This window comes from Emys orbicularis, chromosome 2 (assembly GCF_028017835.1).
Source record: "Emys orbicularis isolate rEmyOrb1 chromosome 2, rEmyOrb1.hap1, whole genome shotgun sequence".
NCBI lineage: Eukaryota > Metazoa > Chordata > Testudines > Emydidae > Emys > Emys orbicularis.
In genome coordinates this window covers 39244974-39262819 of record NC_088684.1, presented here as the reverse complement: position 1 = coordinate 39262819, position 17846 = coordinate 39244974, and the positions used below count along the sequence as shown (strand labels likewise).

The window sequence follows — 17846 nt, the reverse complement described above, 5'->3', positions numbered from 1 at the left end:
AGTAAGGGCCCCTCACTAGCTGGCCCTATATAAGTTACCTTTCCATAAATGGATTTGTCTACTTCCACCATTTTCATCCATGGTACCAGCAGAAGGGTGAGGATATATTCTTCTGCTGGGTCAAAAAGATCCTCATAAGGTGGCTCAATTTTCTGATAAATCTCATTTTTCTTATCCTGTTGCAGTCCAATATCCATGCTGGCAGAAGGAGCAATGTAAGTGGCATAAAGGAACTACAATAAAAGAGAAGAGAACAGTTTTTTAACCACCACCCATTCTAGTGGCCACAGTAAATAAGTTAGTTAAAGATGAGTGTGGTAGCAAACTGTTTTTTATTATCCTAGTTACTCTCTCAGTCACATCATCTTTCCCCCCCTTCCTCTATTCCCTTGATGCTACTAAGTTTTCAAAATACAGTTTCTGCCACAGCTCCCTGACTTCCTTACTCCTACATTTTCTGCTTATTAAAAGCTTCTTTGATGCCAAAATCATGCATAATGGTGATGGTAATGCTTACACAGAGACATTTTGCTGATCCTTAGTTGCAATCACAATAACAAATGTGAATCTTCATCTTTGAGTTACACACTGTTATTACTCTAAACATTTAACTGTAACAGGATGCACTGTTCTATAACACAATAAACCATTTTGTGAAAGATGGTTACTTCTTGCTTTTTAGAAACCAAACCAAGCAAGATTTTGGAATTTTAACCTAAAATTGAAAATTCTAAATACCAAGAAGACTGCAGTCCTGCTTCGGGATCCACTAGCATGGACTTCTGTGCTTATGCAGACCCTCATTGATTTCACTGGGACTCTGCCACAGCACAGGAGCCCACTTCAGCATATCCCAATGGAGAGCTGGGGCCTAAAACCTCACCGAAGCAAACATCTATGAGTCCATGATAAAATTCACATAGTTTTAAACATTCTTTACTTTTGTTGTTATCAGCACCTTATATCATTAAAGTTGTAAGAATATTGAAAGATATAATGCAACTTTTGGGACAGATTCTAAGCTGGGGTAAATCAGCATGGCTCACTGACTTGAATGGAGCTACACTAATGTACACCAGCTGAGAAAATAGCCTTCCTTGTTTTGTCTCACTCAGCTTAGACAGTGAAGTGAGGCTGGTCAGTTTTACTTTCTGGTTCTCATGCACTAATAAAATACTATTGTGTTTCAGTGTCTAGCACAGCAGAGGAATGTTTGAATAGTTAAAAAATAACTTCTCTTTTCTTTATTTAGCATATCAAGTTATGTCAAACTTCAACCATAAAAAAAACAAACCCAAAATGGTTACTAACCTTTCTATAACTGTTGTTCTTCGAGATGTGTTGCACATGTCCATTCCAATGTAGGTGTGTGTGCACCCCAAGCACAGTTGCTTGAATTTTTTCCCCTCGTGGTATCCCTTGGGTCAGTTCCAGTGCCCTCTGATGCCTGCCAGCCCCGCCTCCCTCAGTTTATTTTTACTGAGTGACTCCAATAAGAGATGGAGGGTGGGTTTTGGAATGGACATGTGCAAGAGATCTTGAAGAACAACATTTACAGAAAGATTAGTACCGTTTCGAGTGCTTGCACATGTCCATTCCAATGTAGGTGACTCACAAGCAGTCGTGCAGGAGGTGGGCTCGGAGTTCAAGGACAGGCTGACTGCAAGACTGCATGGCCGAAGTTGGCATGGTCTCTAGTCTGCTGGGTGATGGAATAGTGTGTTGAGAATGTGTGCACTGACGACCAGGTTGTTGCTCTGCAGATGTCCTGAATAGGGACTTGCGCTAGGAAGGCGGCTGAGGAGGTGTGGATTGAGCAGTCAGATTAGCTGGAGGTAAAATGCCCACGAGTTCGTAGCACGTCCGGATGCATAAAGTAATCCAGGATGAAATTCTCTGGGCAGAGATGGGGAGGCACTTTCTTCTCTGCTATTGCGATGAACAGCTGAGTTGATCTGCGGAACGGTTTGGTCCTTTGTATATGGAGAGCCAGATCCTGTCTAAGATCTAAAGAGTGCAAGTGCTGCTCCTCTCTGTTCGCATAGGGTTTAGGGTAGAATACCAGCAGGAAGATTGCTTGATTGAGTGGAATTGTGACACCACCTTTAGGAGGAACGACAGGTGTGGATGCAGCTGAACCTTATGCTGAAGAAGTTTGTATATGGGGGCTCCGATGTAAGGGCCTGGATCTCTGATACCCTTCTGGCTGAAGTCATGGCCATTTAGGAGGCCACTTTCCAGGAAAAGTATAACAATGAGCATGTTGCTAGCCGCTCAAATGGTGGGCCCATGAGCTTTGACAAGACAAGGTTTAGATCCCAGGGAGGAATGGGTTCTCTAACCTGGGGGTATACCCTCTCCAAGTCTTGGAAAAAACGGATCATGATCTTGTGTGAATAAACAGTTTGGTTGTCAACCTTGGGATAGAAGGCTGAGATGGCCACTAGGTGGATCTTGACTGAAGAGAGGGCCAGACCTTGTTGTTTCCGCAGCAGAAGGTACTCCAAAATGAGCTGCAGAGTGGACTGCATAGGTGGAATTCCCCATTGGGAGGACTAGATGGAGAACCGCTTCCATTTTGCAAGGTAGGTGGCCTTCTGTTGTCCAGTAGGACTCTACTGACCTGCTCCGAGCAAGCCTGCTCCTCAGGGGTCAGCCATGGAGCTTCCAGGCTGTTAGATGAAGGGAACTGAGGTTTGGGTGGAGCAGCCAACTGTGGTCTCAAGAGATCAGGTCTGGGTGTAGCAGAAGCAGTAATGGAATCTCCACCGAAAGGCCTAAGAGGGTGGTGAACCAATGTTGCCTGGGCCACGCCGGGGCTATGAGAATGACCCATGCTCAGTCCTGCTTGATCTTCGTCAGAACCTTGTGACTCAGTGGGGTAGGCGGAAATGTATAATACAGATGTTTTGTCCATGACAACAGGAATGTGTCTGTGAGAGACCCTGGGCAGTGGCCTCACAGGGAATAGAATTGATGGCATTTCCTGTTGTTGCAGGTAGCAAACAGGTCTATAAGGGGAGTCCCCCACCATTGGAAGATGTCCCTCATGATGTCCAGTCAGAGGGATCATTCATGGTTAGAGGAGAAAGACCTGCTGAGGTGATCGGCCAGCTGGTTCTGTGTTCCCAGAAGATAGGACACTTCTAGACTGATTGAGTGAGCAATGCAGAGCTCCTACAGCTGGGTTGCTTCCTGACACGGGGGGAAGATTGCGCCCTTCCCTGTCTGTTTATGTAGAACATGGCCATTGTGTTGTCTGTGAGAACCGAAATAGTCTTGTTTGTAATGTGGGGTAGGAACACCTGGTGGGCTAGGCACCCCCTGCCCCCCCCCAAGCTTCCTGACATTGATATGAAGGGAAAGCTCTTCTTGACAGGGTTACCAGGCGTCCAGTTTTCCACCAGAACACCCGGTCGAAAAGGGACCCTGGCGGCTCCAGTCGGCACCACTGACTGGGCCATTAAAAGTCTGATTGGTGGCACAGCAGGAGCCCAGGGCTAAGGCAAGCTTCCTACCTGCCCTGGCTCTGGGCGGCTACCGGAAGCAGCTGCCAGGTCCCTGTGGCCCCTAGGCACATGGGTAGCCAGGGAGGCTCAGCGTACTAACCCCGTCCCGAGTGGCGGCTCCATAGCTCCCATTGGCCAGGAACCATGACCAGTGGGAGCTGCGGGGAGCAATGCCTGCGGGCACGAAGACAGCACACACCGCGCAGAGCCGCCTGGCCACTCATGCACCTAGAGGCCACAGGGACCTGGTGGCTACTTCCTTGGAGCCGTAGTAAGTGCTGCTGGGACCCCACACATCCTCCTGTACCCCAACCCTCTGGCCCAGCCCGGAGCCCCCTCCCACACCCCAAACCCCTCATCCCTGGCCCCACCCCAGAGCCCACACCCCCAGCCAGAACCCTCACTCCCCTGCACCCCAGCCCTCTGCCCCAGCCTAGAGCCCCCTCCTGCACCCCAAAGCCCTCATCCCCAGTCCCACCCCAGAACCTGCACCCCCAGCCCAGAGCCCTCACCCCCTCCTGTACCCCAACCCCCTGCCCCAGCCCTGTGAAAGTGAGTGAGGGTGGGGAAGAGTGAGCAACAGAGGAAGGGAGGATCAAGCGAGCAGGGCAGGGGCCAGGGGGTGGGCCTCGGAGAAGGAGCCAAGCAGGGGGTGGGGCAGGAGTGTTTGGTTTTGTGTGTGATTAGAAAGTTGGCAACCCTACTTCTTGAGACCAGAGGCCCTGAGTTCTGAGAGATCCTAGGTGGGCTCCCCAGCTGAGGGCTGATGCATCAGATACTAGAGACACAGACAGTTGAGGCCTTGAAAAGGATACCCCTGCACATTCCATGCGGTGGTTCAACCACCATGTCAGTGAATCGAGGACCTGAGCGGGAACAGTGACCACTGAGTCCAGATGATGATGTAAAGGAGAGTATACCATGGCCAACAAGGCTTGGAGAGGTCTGAGATGTAGCCTTGTGTGTTGCACTACATACGTGCATGAAGCCATGTGGCCCAGAAGGCTTAGACACTTTCATGCAGTCTTGGTCAGATGAGACTGGAGGGACCTTATTAGGGTTGTAATTGAATGAAAACGATTGTCCGGAAGTAGGTCTATCGCTTGCACGGAGTTGAGAACCGCACCGATGAGCAGGGATAAGAGTGGATTTCTGGATGTTTATCAGTAGACCTAGCGCCCTGAAGGTCGATTGGATAAGATGGATGTCAGATTCCTCTTGAGCTCTGGACCAGTCTCTTACCAGCCAGTCATCGAGGGACGGGAATACATGAACTCCCTTTTTTCTGAGAAAGGCTGCCACCACTGCCATGCATTTGGTGAAGATCTATTGAGCAGCTGACAGGCCAAATGGAAGGACCACAAACTGGTAATGAACTTGTTCATAACAAATCTTAGGAATCGTCTGTGGCCTCTTCTGAAGGAGGGATTGGACTTCTTCTTCCAACAGTTGCTCATGAGAAGGGTCCCTGAAGAGGGACAGGTTGGGGAGGGATAGGAAGGTGGGGTAGACAAAAATTGGATGGTGTAATACACTTCTACCATGCTTAGAACCCAGAGATCTGAGGTAATGTGGAGCCAGGCACTGAGGAACTGGAGGAGCTGGTTGGAAAAAGAAGGGGTAGCTGGATCCGGTGTTGAGAGGATTGTAATGTTGACCTCGAGCATCTCATCAAAACGAGTGCTTCGAGATCCCCGAGTGTCTGGGCCCAGTCTGCGCAGGGCCTGCTAAGGAGGATTGCAAAGGGGGCTTATGTCTGAACCCCCTGCTCTTCCTCCTCTGTTGATCTTGCCTGACTGATTGGGCAAAGTAGTGGCCAGTCTGTTGGGACCTGTAGTGCCCTCTGGATACTGCCAGGATATACAGACCCAGAGATTTCAAGGTCTCTTTAGAGTCCTTGAGGCCATGTAGTCTAGTGTCCGTTTGCTCCTAAAAGAGCGATGACCCTTCAAAAGGAGAGTTTGGTGCACCTCATGTGGAAACTCTGAGGACTGAAGCCACGAGCTCCTGCGCATGGTTACAGCTGCGGCCATTGATCTGGCCATGGAATCAGCAGCATCCAGAGCTACTTAAAGGGAGGCCCTTGCCACTGTCTTCCCTTCCTCAACTAAGGATGAGATCTCTTGTCTAGAGTCCTGGAGGAGCAATTCCTTAAATTTTAGCATGAACTCCCACATATTAAAATCATAGCAGCCTAGCAAGGCTTGCTGGTTCACTATGCACTAACCAGCCAAACAGGTCCAATTTCTTTGAATCTTTCCCCTTGGATATGGATCCCACTTGACCTTGATGATCCCTTTCATTGGCAGCCGCCACAACCAGGGACCCCTGGGGGAGAGTGTGAGAATATCCTTTAGCTGATACAAAGTATTTGCATTCTGTGCACTTCACTGTAGGAGGGAAGGAGGCAGGAGTTTGCCACAGTGCCTTGACTGGGTCCATAATGGCCTCATTGAGTGGTAGAGCCACTCTAAAAGGGCTCACTGCTGACAAAATGTCTAAGAGACTACGTGTTGTCTCCTTAACCACCTCTCCTGTAAGTTTGAGGTTACCCTCTTTAACAAGTCCTGGCATTCCTTGTGGTCATCTTGCAGCGGAGACACTCCTGCTGCCACCACTGCCTCGTCTGGAGAGAAGGATGAGGAGGCTATAACCAGCCGAGGAGCCTCCGTCACTTCCTCAATCTCCACAGAGGCCTGCAGGACTTCCTCCTGAGGCTCGGTGTTGGGTTCTGTACCGGAGTCTGAGTGAGAGGGCTCTCGGTCCAGTACCAGGGGTGTCATACTTTCCGAGGCCACTGAGTATGATTGCCTTGAGAAGCTGTCCTGAGGGGGCATGTCCCATCGGTTCCTAAGCAGTCATTGCATAGCTGCCAGGTCCATGGGGACTGGCGCCTAAGTGTTCGGTGGCACCCCTGTACTTGGGGCAACAATAAAAAAGGAATGGCCTGGAGAGCAGTGCAGGTGGCTGTGTCAATGGAGGGAGCTAGGACCCCACTTCAGACTCTGACGACGAACTGCAGCGTGGAGAACAAGGCAATGCCATTCCCTTCAGTGCCAATGATCAGTGTCACAGCAAAGATCACGTGGAGGCTGCCAAAGGAAGTTTTCCCTTTAAGGGGCAGACACGGTACTGGGCGAAGTCCGAGCAACAGCTCTCTGCTGCTCAGTGGCACCAGTGGTGCCAAGTCTTGAACCTCCAGGTTCAAGGGAACTGGGCTTGTTTAGTCTGCAGAAGAGAAGAATGCAGGGGGATTTGATAGCGGCCTTCAACTACCTGAAGGGGGGTTCCAAAGAGGATGGAGCTAGGCTGTTCTCAGTGGCGGCAGATGACAGAACAAGGAGCGATGGTCTCAGGTTGCAGTGGGGGAAGTCTAGGATGGATATTAGGAAACACTGTTTCACTAGGAGGGTGGTGAAGCACTGGAATGGGTTACCTAGGGAGGTGGTGGAATCTCCATCCTTAGAGGTTTTTAAGGCCCAGCTTGACAAAGCCCTGGCTGAGATGATTTAGTTGGTGTTGGTCCTGCTTTGAGCAGGGGGTTGGACTAGATGACTTCCTGAGGTCTCTTCCAACCCTAATCTTCTATGATTCTATGACACTCCCCCCCCATGTAATAACCTTGAGACCTCCTGAGGGGGTCACAACCCCTGCAGTAGGGGGAAGAACTCCTGCAGTAGTTGAGAACCCCTGCACTAGGGGGGAAAATTCCAGCAACTTTGCACACACATCCTTACACTGGAATAGACATGTGCAAGCACTCCAAGAAGAACCAACACTTTGGGCCTAAACACTTGACAGTGGCTCTTTAAACTCTGCAAAAGCCAAGTCACCAAAGCACATGGATCCTTTGCAACTGTCATCCTTAGAATTTTTAATGACTAGCATCTTTAACAACCATGCAAGATTCCACCCATTTTCTACATAGATGTAGGCACCTAAAAAGCAAGATGGGTTTGTTTTTAGCACGGTCTATACATTGTTAGCCCAGATAAAGATTCCCATGTGTAGGGGTGAGACTAAGAAACTAACAAATCCATAGGTAAAGCTAAGCTGAAAAACTCAACCAAATTTATCAGATCAATGTACACCCCTGGCTAATTATAAAATAAACTGAAATTTTGCAGATACAGCACTAATTAGACTCACAGTGATGTCAAACCTTGGAAGTTACTTAAAACTAATAAAGTTACAATTACATCATATTTTAATCTGATCCAACACATTTCACATGTAAAAAAGCCAAGTTATAAAAAGAACAGTCCAGTCATATAAAGATGTGATATCTATAAAAATAACCATCTCATAAAGGGGTTAGACATTTTATTCAAGTCAAATTAGACAGCAATAGGATTAAGTTGGTCCACTCATAAAACCACACGTGGGAGCTCTGAATTAGCAAAGACCCCAGTGTATTAGATTTAACCTGGTCATTTAAATGGCTAACCCTACTGTAATGTGGCTTTTTAAAACACAAAACACATCTTTCTTTGATGGAACTGTTCTCTCTCTAAATAGAATTTTTTATATACAAAATGTTTTCATTCAAATGGCTGTTTGTTTTGGTTAGAAATTGGAAAAGTTGGAAAAACGAATCTATAATTACCTTGATAGACAATGTCATAAATTATTAACAGGCTTTGAACTCACTACCTTTGCAACATCAGGGCTTAATGCGGCAGCTGCTCCACATGTGGAACTGCTAGTGACACCACTTCCATTTCACATGTGGAGATGCTACAGAATGAGCTCCTACATAAAGGCAGACATTATATCCATTAGGCTATATATAGTTACTTCCATCTGCACACGGATCAGTCTGAGTCAGGTCAGCAAGCACTCAGGACCTGGATCCTGGGACCCTGCTACAGGGTATGTCAGAGCCTGAATACCACTGTGACTTGGGTCCAAGCCCTGTCATTTTGCAATGTGGATGCACTTCAACTCGCAGAACTGAGTCAGAAGGTCTGCGTAGTGCAGTATGGATGCGTTAGCATGGCTGTGAGACCAGGGTCCAGCAATTGTAAACCCAGATTTACAATTCAGTGTGGACACTCAGGTTTACAGTGCAGCATAGACATATACCCTAAGGGCCAGATCCTCAGCTGCTCTAAACTGACGTAATTCTGTTGACTTCAAGGGAGATGCACAGATTTATGACATCTGAGGAGCTGGCCCACAACCTACCTTTCTATCAAGATTTTTATACTATGCCCATCATTGTAATATCTGAGCCCCCAAGTAGAAATATAGGGCCAGATTGTGACTAAGTGCTTGTGCTGATGCATGATGGGAGAGGTGACAAGGAACCTTCCACCACCTTGTGTTCCCGGCACAGGGGTCAGTCACAACTGCACAGCTTGCCCTGGCCTGAATGTAAGGAGTGAATGGGATATTACTGCAAATTTTGCTGGTCATCACAAACAAGTGGAGAAGTGGTGCCTATGGCTTTCTCCTTCTGAATTGTCGAATGGAGCCAGTCAGTTTCAGAGGGAAGAACACATTACATGCTCTTAAAGCAGGGGTGGGCAAACTACGGCCCGCGGGCTGGATCCGGCCCCTCAGGGCTTTGGATCCGGCCCGTGGGATTGCCCCCCGTGGCGCCATGGGCCCCGCGCCACTCTCAGAAGTGGCCGGCACCACTTCCCTGCGGCCCCCAGGCGGGTGGGCAAATGGCTCCATGTGTTGCCCTTGCCTCCAGGCACCGCTCCCTGCAGCTCCCATTGGCCGCGAACGGGGAACGGGCTCCAATGGGAGCTTCGGAGGAGGTACCTGGAGGCGCGGCAAGGACAGCGCACGTGGTGCCCTCCGCCCCCCATCCCCCAGGGGCTGCAGAGTTTCTTGGAGCAGCATGGGGCCAGGGCAGGCATGCAGAGAGCCTGCCCTGGCACCGGTATGCGCCGCTGCCACCCCGGAGCCACTTTAGGTAAGTGGCGCCAGGCCGGAGCCCGAACCCCGCCTGCACCCGCCCTCCAACTCCCTGCCCTAAGCCCCCTGCCTGCACCCCGCACCCCTCCTGCACCCCAACCCCCTGCCCAGAGCCCCCTCCTGCAGTCTGCACCCCTCCTGCACCCCTGTCCTGAGCTCCCTCCTGCACTCCCCACCCCTCCTGCACCCCAAACCCCTTCCCTGAGCCCCCTCATACGCCCTGCACCCCTCCTCCGCCCCAATCCCTTGCCCTGAGCCCCTTCCTGCACACCCAGGACCGGCTCCAGGCACCAGCGCAGCGAGCAGGTGCTTGGGACGGCCAATGGACAGGGGCGGCACGTCTGGCTCTTTGGCGGCAATTTGGCGGCGGGTCCCTAGGTCCCTCTCAGAGGAAAGGACCTGCCGCCGAATTGCCACTGAAGAATGAAGCGGCGGGGTAGAGCTGCCGCCGAAGTGCCGTCGATCACAGCTTTTTATTTTTTTCCGCCGCTTTGGGTGGCAAAAACGCTGGAGCCGGCCCTGTGCACACCGCACCCCCTCCCACACCCTGCACTCCCTCCCGCACCCCAACCCCCTACCCCGGCCCTGCATACAATTTCCCCACCCAGATGTGGCCCTCGGTCCAAAAAGTTTGCCCATCCCTGTCTTAAAGGGTGTATCCAGGAGCGCTCCCAGGGTGGAAAACATTTTCGGTGCTCATCTCCATTCTTTGAGCAGCTGAGACCAAAAAAACGAGCTGCTCAGCAGTTTGGCTCCTCCTGGAAGCTGGTGTCCAGGGTGACTGCCCTGCTCAACTACCCTGGTGTATCAGTGGCCCTGCTTCCGCTCCATGCCAGAGAACTATAAGAAGTACTGTGCTTTCAGATTTTCACTGGGGCTGTGAAACTACTGAATGGCCCCTATGCGAGCCTGTGCACTAAGGAATTCATAGAGCATTATATTGTGTATTACAAGAAACTCAGTTTAAATTAAATGAATATAGGGCTGTAAAATTCAAATAAAGACCTTTGTGCATGTAAAATCTCAGGCTCATCAGACTTAATTTATTCAATGTTTTGCAACTTCAGTAAAACATACAAAGATTTTTCCTACCTTCCAGCTATATATTTTTCTATAAAAGTATTAAAGTTAGTGATGGGTCCAAACCAAAACTGTGATCTGGAGTCTGATCAGAGTTTGCATCTTGAAATTATTTATAATGGACCAAATGCAAATATACCAAACATCTGGGAAAATCAGATTATGATTCAGGTCTGGATTATGAACTCCCAAATTTGGGAATGTTCAGATCTGGGGTTTTGGTTAAGCTCATCCCTAAATGTAAAGATTTTCAGTATGTAATCTCAGAATGCTTAGGTTTATGCAAAAACAAAAAAAATGCTTAGTATTGTTCCCCAACAAGTCCATGATAATAATAACTCTTCATCTAAATTGGCTCTAGTATTAAAATATTATATTTCCAATAATTGTATTACATTTGTCTAACCCTAAATACTATTTTTCATAGCAGATTGCAACTTGTGTTTCTTTATTATTTTTCTTTTCCAATTCGTTTTACACTCCAGCATGTGTGTTCATAGTGAAATAACCCATACATTCCTGGATTATTACTGTCACTCATCTTTTTTCTAGTGCATCACATTTCATTCTCACTTGAGTTTCTTTTACTATACACACTGATATATTAAGGAAACACATGCCAGGGTATATCATAAAGCTTAGATAAAACACTGACCAGAAAAATACAATGATCAAAGAAAGTTTCTTCTTACTGCTAACTGTGTTATGTACAGAAAATTGTATGAAACACTCGATCTCTCTGAGTCGTAAATAGTAAAATATATGACAATGTGCTATTAGAAATCTGATTGACATTAGGAGTAGCGGAATAACTATCTCATTGTTTCAAAGGTGAGTGCAGAATTCGGGAAGGCATCTTTTCCAGAAGCAGGCCCTTTTGATTGGATACAGCTTGACTCTCATCTGTGTTCCAATGAAAACAAGAATAATTTGTGTGCAGCCTTAAAAGGCAAACTTGAGAATGATACCAAATGTTTCAGCACATGTGTTGATTTGTTATGTTTCATTTCAGCTGTGATGCTAATGGAACAGTTTCACATATTTCGTTCTGATGTATTTACTTTAATGGTCATGTGTATGTAGCTTTCTGTGATTGCCTAGTAACTCTGATTGTATGATGTTTTGCTGTCACCACCAGGCCGGGGCTGGAAATAAGATAAGACAAGACTAAAGGCTTGCTTTTCAGTCACGTAGCCTTTTACTCCAGGGCAAAGTAAGTATAAAACATGACCAAATCAAAATGGCAATATTTCATATCCACTTTGCATCGGTGCAAATTACTGCACCAGGTGCAACGCAATGGAGACTTGGGCCCAAAGGCTAAAATTTTCAAACGTAAATTTGGCTCCTAAATCCATATTAAGACACCTAAATAAAAATTGCCTGATTTTTCAAAGATCCTATGTACCTGCAGCTCCCTTTAATATATATGTGTTCTGCGGGCACTCAAGTCAGGCCACTTACATATTTAGGTGCCTAAATATGAATTTAGATGTCAAACTTTAGGCACCCAGGTTGGACATTTTTGTTTTAAGGCTGAGACTGACACAAAGAATTTATAATGTGTCCTCCTGAATTTTAGGAAAAAGAGAAAAACTCAACATTGTGACTGCTTCAAGTGTTTGTTATCCCTGAGTTATTGTGGTGTTTCCCTTATTGCCCAGGAGCAAGAACGTTTAGATCAGGACACACAAAAGAATGAAGACACAGAACTGGAGGTGGAATTAAAGAAGCAGGCTGCAACTTTATTAACTTTTAACATGCTGCCCACACCCCACTCTCACCCCTTCAGACTACCGGGCATTAATTGGCTCTAGTATGAGATTAATCAGCCTTAAGCATTAACATCCCAATGAGTGAGGGTTGACTCCTTTAGTCTAGCCCTCCCTAACTGAAGACAGGATTCAGTCTTGCTACTCTCCCACTCTGAAGGAGAGTGAGGGTACAGACAAAGGGCGTCTTATTCTTCATGCACCTTAAAACATCCCTATGCCCAACAGGCTATTGTGGCCCAGGACGAAGTCCCTCAGGCCTCTTTGGACATTGAGGGAGTGACTCAGCCAGTTATAGCTTCTGCATCCTCCTCCCCAGACAAGGCCGTGGTGGCAGCAGGGGGACTCCACCACAGCACTCCTGGGTCCTAGGCTTTGGTTTAGCCCAGAAGCTGGCCTCTAAAGCCTCTCATGTGTACTGGACACAAGTATTGACAATAATTACTCTGTTTTATTACCCCTTACTAATTTCTATTGTTTGTTTTAATTGTGATCTCTTTTCCTTAATTTCCTACATTACCAGGCCTCTAGGATTCTGCAAGTACAGGAAAAAATTCTCCATAGCCCCCCAAAGCAAGCCCAGAAACCCAGCTGTGACAACTGCAAACAAAGGGTAGGAGTAGCCAACGCAGCACCTGTGGGTCTAAGATGGCTCCAAGAGGGCCATAAGCGATGGTGGAGGAGAGGGTCCCTGTCTCCAGTGAACCCACCAATGGGAGACCGAAGTAGGTTGAGACTCCCCAGCTCCCCATGCCCACACATGGACTCCACGTGTTTCTGGGCAGGTGTGAGAGCATGGAGTAGGAGGTGCCTCCTCCTCCTCCTCCCCCTGACAAGGATCCCAAGGAGTAGCCATCTTCCTTCCAGTTCAATCAATGCCCACAACCAGCCACTGACCCATGCACACTCAGTGCTATGGAAAAGCCATGGAGGGAGAGTTACAACTGCTCAGTACAGCAATAACTTAAAATGCAAATTACATTGAAATTTAAATTATCCTGGTTGTGTAAAATTCCATTCCTCTCTCTACAGACATATGCTTTATGGACATGGGAAGTGGTGCTCCCTAAGCGATACTTGGGTCTGCTCTCTTTGGAGCAACAGACACATATTTAAAGGCACAGGATAATTTAGAAAGGAAAAGGAGACCCAAGTTTCTCAAAATGGCAGTAAAAACTGCATGGCATACTTAAGATGGCTGTACCTTTCTCCCCCATCAGCATCCAACAGTCTTATACGACATGGGTCTGAGTTATCGACACTACTGGTCAGTGGGAAAATAATTAACTTTTTCACTGCACCTGAACTTACAGTGTAAAGCCAGTGAAGAACTCTCACAGGTAAGCAATCTCATTAGCACTCTAAAAATCTATGAAGTAGCTTAACACCAAGAAGGGAGAGTAATTGTATAATCAGGAGTAATAATGGACTGAAATTAAGAAAAGAAAAAGCTATAAGACTGACAACTGGAAGATCCACTTCTATGACTAAAGTCAATATCCTAAGCTTAGGCTTCAGGATTTGAAATTCTAACCCTCATGAGAGAGGGTAACAACTGATTTACACATACACACACAAAAAGAATGATCAGCATTAACAGTAGCTATTTCCAAATAAGAGGTAACACTGGCAGTGAGTAGCAAAGGGGAGACTATGCAAACTGAATATTAATAGATAAAACTGGGAATGGAATTGATCCTAGGAAACAAACTATGCATGGCTAACATTTAAGTCAAGCAATTCCATGGTAACAATTTAAAGCTGGATTTATTGACCACAACCTCAAATTTCCTTTGCTTGGGGTTGGAGAGACTTGGAAACCCTTTCAGTTCTTCTGTCTTTTTTAAACAGTCTTACAACAAAGATATTACTGAAGGGAAAACACATTTATAACTTACTTGAGCTTGCTTGCATAGTTTAAAAGGCTGAAGGGTTTCTTGGTAGAAAAGTTGATGATAAGCCTGTAGGTCAAACCAAAAGTACGCACTGTTCTTCCACAGCTACAGATGGAAAAAGAATATAAGTTATTACTACCCAATTATCAGGGCTTTATAAAAGCTTGGGTTTCCAATCCAAGTAATTGTTTAGCTCCTTGGGGTCATCATAAATCAAGCTCAATTTAAGATGGTTTTAATCTTCTGTTGCATACTGGCAACAGGACAACATGTTTAATGGCATTGTCACTGCGATATTATATCTTTTATTGTATCCTTTGCATATAATTGGCCATTAAAATTGTTAACGTTACAGTTAACATTTGAAGAGTAACCACATTTTGATGGCGTGAAGCCAGCACTTAAGAAATGTTGATAATGTACGTGCAGAACTTGTGCCATGGTGGGATAGCATTTTGCAGCAATAACCCAGACAATTAAATGTTTTATACTGGGCATATGTTATTGTGACTATATTACATTGTTATTATATTTGTTTCTAAGGTACCATATCTTGGCCTCCGTTTCATTGAGTCAAACAAAAATATCAAACATCTTTCAGAAGAAGGGGCTAGCTCTTCCCCTCCTCCCCCGACCTCTCTGTTCTAGCCCTTCACTTATGGGGGTTGGGTCTTGGTGAGTATCCCAAAAGCACATCTGGGGCTAGCTGCTTTATGAGATTGACAGTTAAAGGAATATCTTCCAAAGAGGGGAGTTTTGCTCCATAGCCTGTTGGTTACAAGACTTGTTTCAGTCAGAGGTCAGGCTGAACATAAGTTCCACAGCGGAAGACACTTGATACAAATGGCTTGATTTTTGGAAGGGAGTGATCACCAAAGATCCCATTTACTTCTGTGGGATTTATGGATGCTCATCCTCTTTGAAAAATCATGCCAATTTTGTGTAGGTGGCTAAATGTAAATTTAGGATTCTAACTTAAGGCACCCAGGTTTGAAAAATTGTGGTTGTTGTCTCCTGGAGAGCCAAAGGCAGAAGAAAGCATTTCTGGCCACTGCTGCTGCATTCTAGACATCTGTGAGAAATCTATAACCCTGCCAATGGATGGAATGACCACGGCCTACATCCTCATCTTTTTCAAATCCTTCCTGAAGATTCACTGCTTCTACAAAGCCCACAGGCTGACTAGCTCCAACCCATTCTCCCTCTACATGCTGCAGCAAGTAGTGGCTTTGCAGACAGCAGAGAAGAAATATAATTATGTTTCCCAGAAGTTCATGGAGCTTCAGTGAACACTAAAGAACTTTATGCAAATGCTGGGGGATACTTCTGGACATTACTGACACCACAGGGAAGGAGGCGGAAGACTCGCATGTGAAAGAGATTATATTCTAGTAGATATTCTTCTTTTTCCCCTTTTTAAAATTTTTCTGCAGGCCAGGATCTCATATTGTTTTTCTGCCAGATGGAAAAGGCAGTTATTCACAATGAATAGTCCCTTTCATCCCTGATGGAACACTCAGACTTCATATAGGTTTGGGATAGTCAGGTTAAGGCCCATCTTTAGTTTCAAAATATGCATGAACACCACCCCTTTCTTTCTCCAGTTATTTTTTCAGCCTGGCTGCCCTTTGTAGCTTTGTGTTCAGTCAGTTGTGGAATAAATTATCACAGGGTAAGAAAATACCTCATACCTCATTCCCTGACTTCTCACAGAAGCGTGTGAAGAAGTAGCCTGCTCTGTTCTCCACATAAAGAGACTGCAGCATGCATTCCATTTTAGAACCCCCTAGGACAACACTTTCTGTAGGACTTTTACCCTAGGTTAACAGAACAGCAAGAAATAAAGGCGATTAATTTTTCTTAGATATCAGTGAGTTGAAATGGGGTGTCACGCAGACTGTTCAGCTGACATCTTCACTCCAGTCAACCAGATTTTACATTATATTATACATACAATTGGTGCATAGAGGTCATCTAGTCCATCCCCCTGTGTTGAGGCAGGACCCACAAAACCTAGGCCATCACTGATTGGTGTTTGTCTAACAAGTTCTTAAAAACCTCCAATGAGGGCGGTCCACAACCTTCCTTGGTACTTAAATATCCTTAAAGTTAAAACGTATTTCCTAATATCTGAACTAATTCTCCCTTGCTGAAGATTAAGCTGATTACTTCTTGTTCTTCCTTCAAGGATGTGGAGAACAATTGATCATCCTCTTTATAACAGCCCTTAATAGATTTGAAGTCTTATCGGATCCCCCTCCATGTTCTTTTCTCAAGACTAAACATGCCCAGTTTTTAAAATTTTTCCTCATAGGTCAGGTTTTCTAAATCTTTTATCATTTTTATTGCTCTCCTCTGAACTCTCTTCCCAATTTGTCTCATCTTTCTTAAAGCATAGTACCCAAAACTGGACACAATACTCCAGTTGAGGCCTCAGTGCCAAGTAGAGTGGGACAATTACCTCCTCTGTCTTACATACAACACTCCTGTTAATACATCCCGGAATGATATTAGCTTTTTTTTTTTTTTTTTGCAACTGCGTCACAGTTTTGACTCATTCAGTTTGTGAGCTACTACAACCCCCATCTCGTTTTTCGGCAGTACTATCATCTAGCTAGTTATTCCCCATTTTGTAGTTGTGCATTTGATTTTTCTTTCCTAAATGTAGCACTGTGCACTTGTCTTTATTGAATTTCATTGTGTTGATTTCAGACCAATTCATCAAGGTTGTTTTAAATTCTAATCCTATCCTCCAAACTGCTTGCAACCCCTCCCAATTTAGTGACATCCACAAATTTTATAAGCATATTCTCCACTCCATTATCCAAGTAATTAATGAAAATGTTGAAGCATTCCAGACTGAGGACAGACCCCCCGTGGGTCCCATTTGCTCCATTTGACAGCAAACCATTGATAACAACTTTCAGTACAGTCTTTCAACAAGTTGTGCATCCACCTTATAGTAATTTCATCTAGACAGCATTTCCCTAGTTTCTTTATGAAAATGTCATGTGGGATTGTGTCAAAAGCCCTACTAAAAATTAAGGAAAATCACTTGCTTCCCCCTATCCACTAGGCAGGCCAGTAACCCTGTCAAAGAAGGAAATTAGGTTGGTTTGGCATTCCAGGTGCTTACAAATTGATTCTTTATTAACTTGTTCCAGTAACTTTCCAGGTATCAAAGTATCCAGGAGTATTGAGTAGGACAGGAGAGATTTAAGGGGGTCTATTTTGACACCTCCCGCCCCACCTCCTGCAAAGAATCCCAAGGAAAATGCAGGCCAGTGAGCTGACCCCTGAAGAGCTGAGGAGATATGTGGCACACTGGTCACATCCTGTGAGGACACTGGGAGTGGATGAAGGAGTGGGGATGGGAGGACAATAGGTTTCTCTCCAAAGATTGCTCAAGAGCAGATAGGAAAGAAAGAGCGGGGCCTTTTGAGAGAGGGTCTTGTGAGAAAGCTGTCACAATGAAAAGCCTGAGGGTATGGGATAGTTAGAATCCTTGATACTCAGCATATGCGCAGTGTGCCCAGCCATTTGATGGCATCATCATCAGCTGGGTGAAGAGCCGGGTGGTGGCAGCAGTGATCCCTTGAGGTCGAGGATGATCTCTTCCACAGATTTTAATTTTTATGGGTCCTTTGGTGACTGAATCCTTG

The 17846-nt window shown here is 46.0% G+C and overlaps 1 protein-coding gene across 1 annotated transcript in view; it reads right to left on the bottom strand.

Annotated features, from left to right (window-relative positions):
• Positions 1 to 17846, bottom strand: part of RGS22 (regulator of G protein signaling 22) — a 112181-nt gene that overhangs the window by 35239 nt on the left and 59096 nt on the right. The window contains exons 14-16 of the mRNA XM_065398291.1: positions 15876 to 16001; positions 14188 to 14289; positions 39 to 233 (exon numbers count right to left, since the gene is read on the bottom strand). Coding sequence (XP_065254363.1) covers positions 39 to 233; positions 14188 to 14289; positions 15876 to 16001 — 423 coding nt within the window. The remainder of the gene's footprint in view (positions 1 to 38; positions 234 to 14187; positions 14290 to 15875; positions 16002 to 17846) is intronic.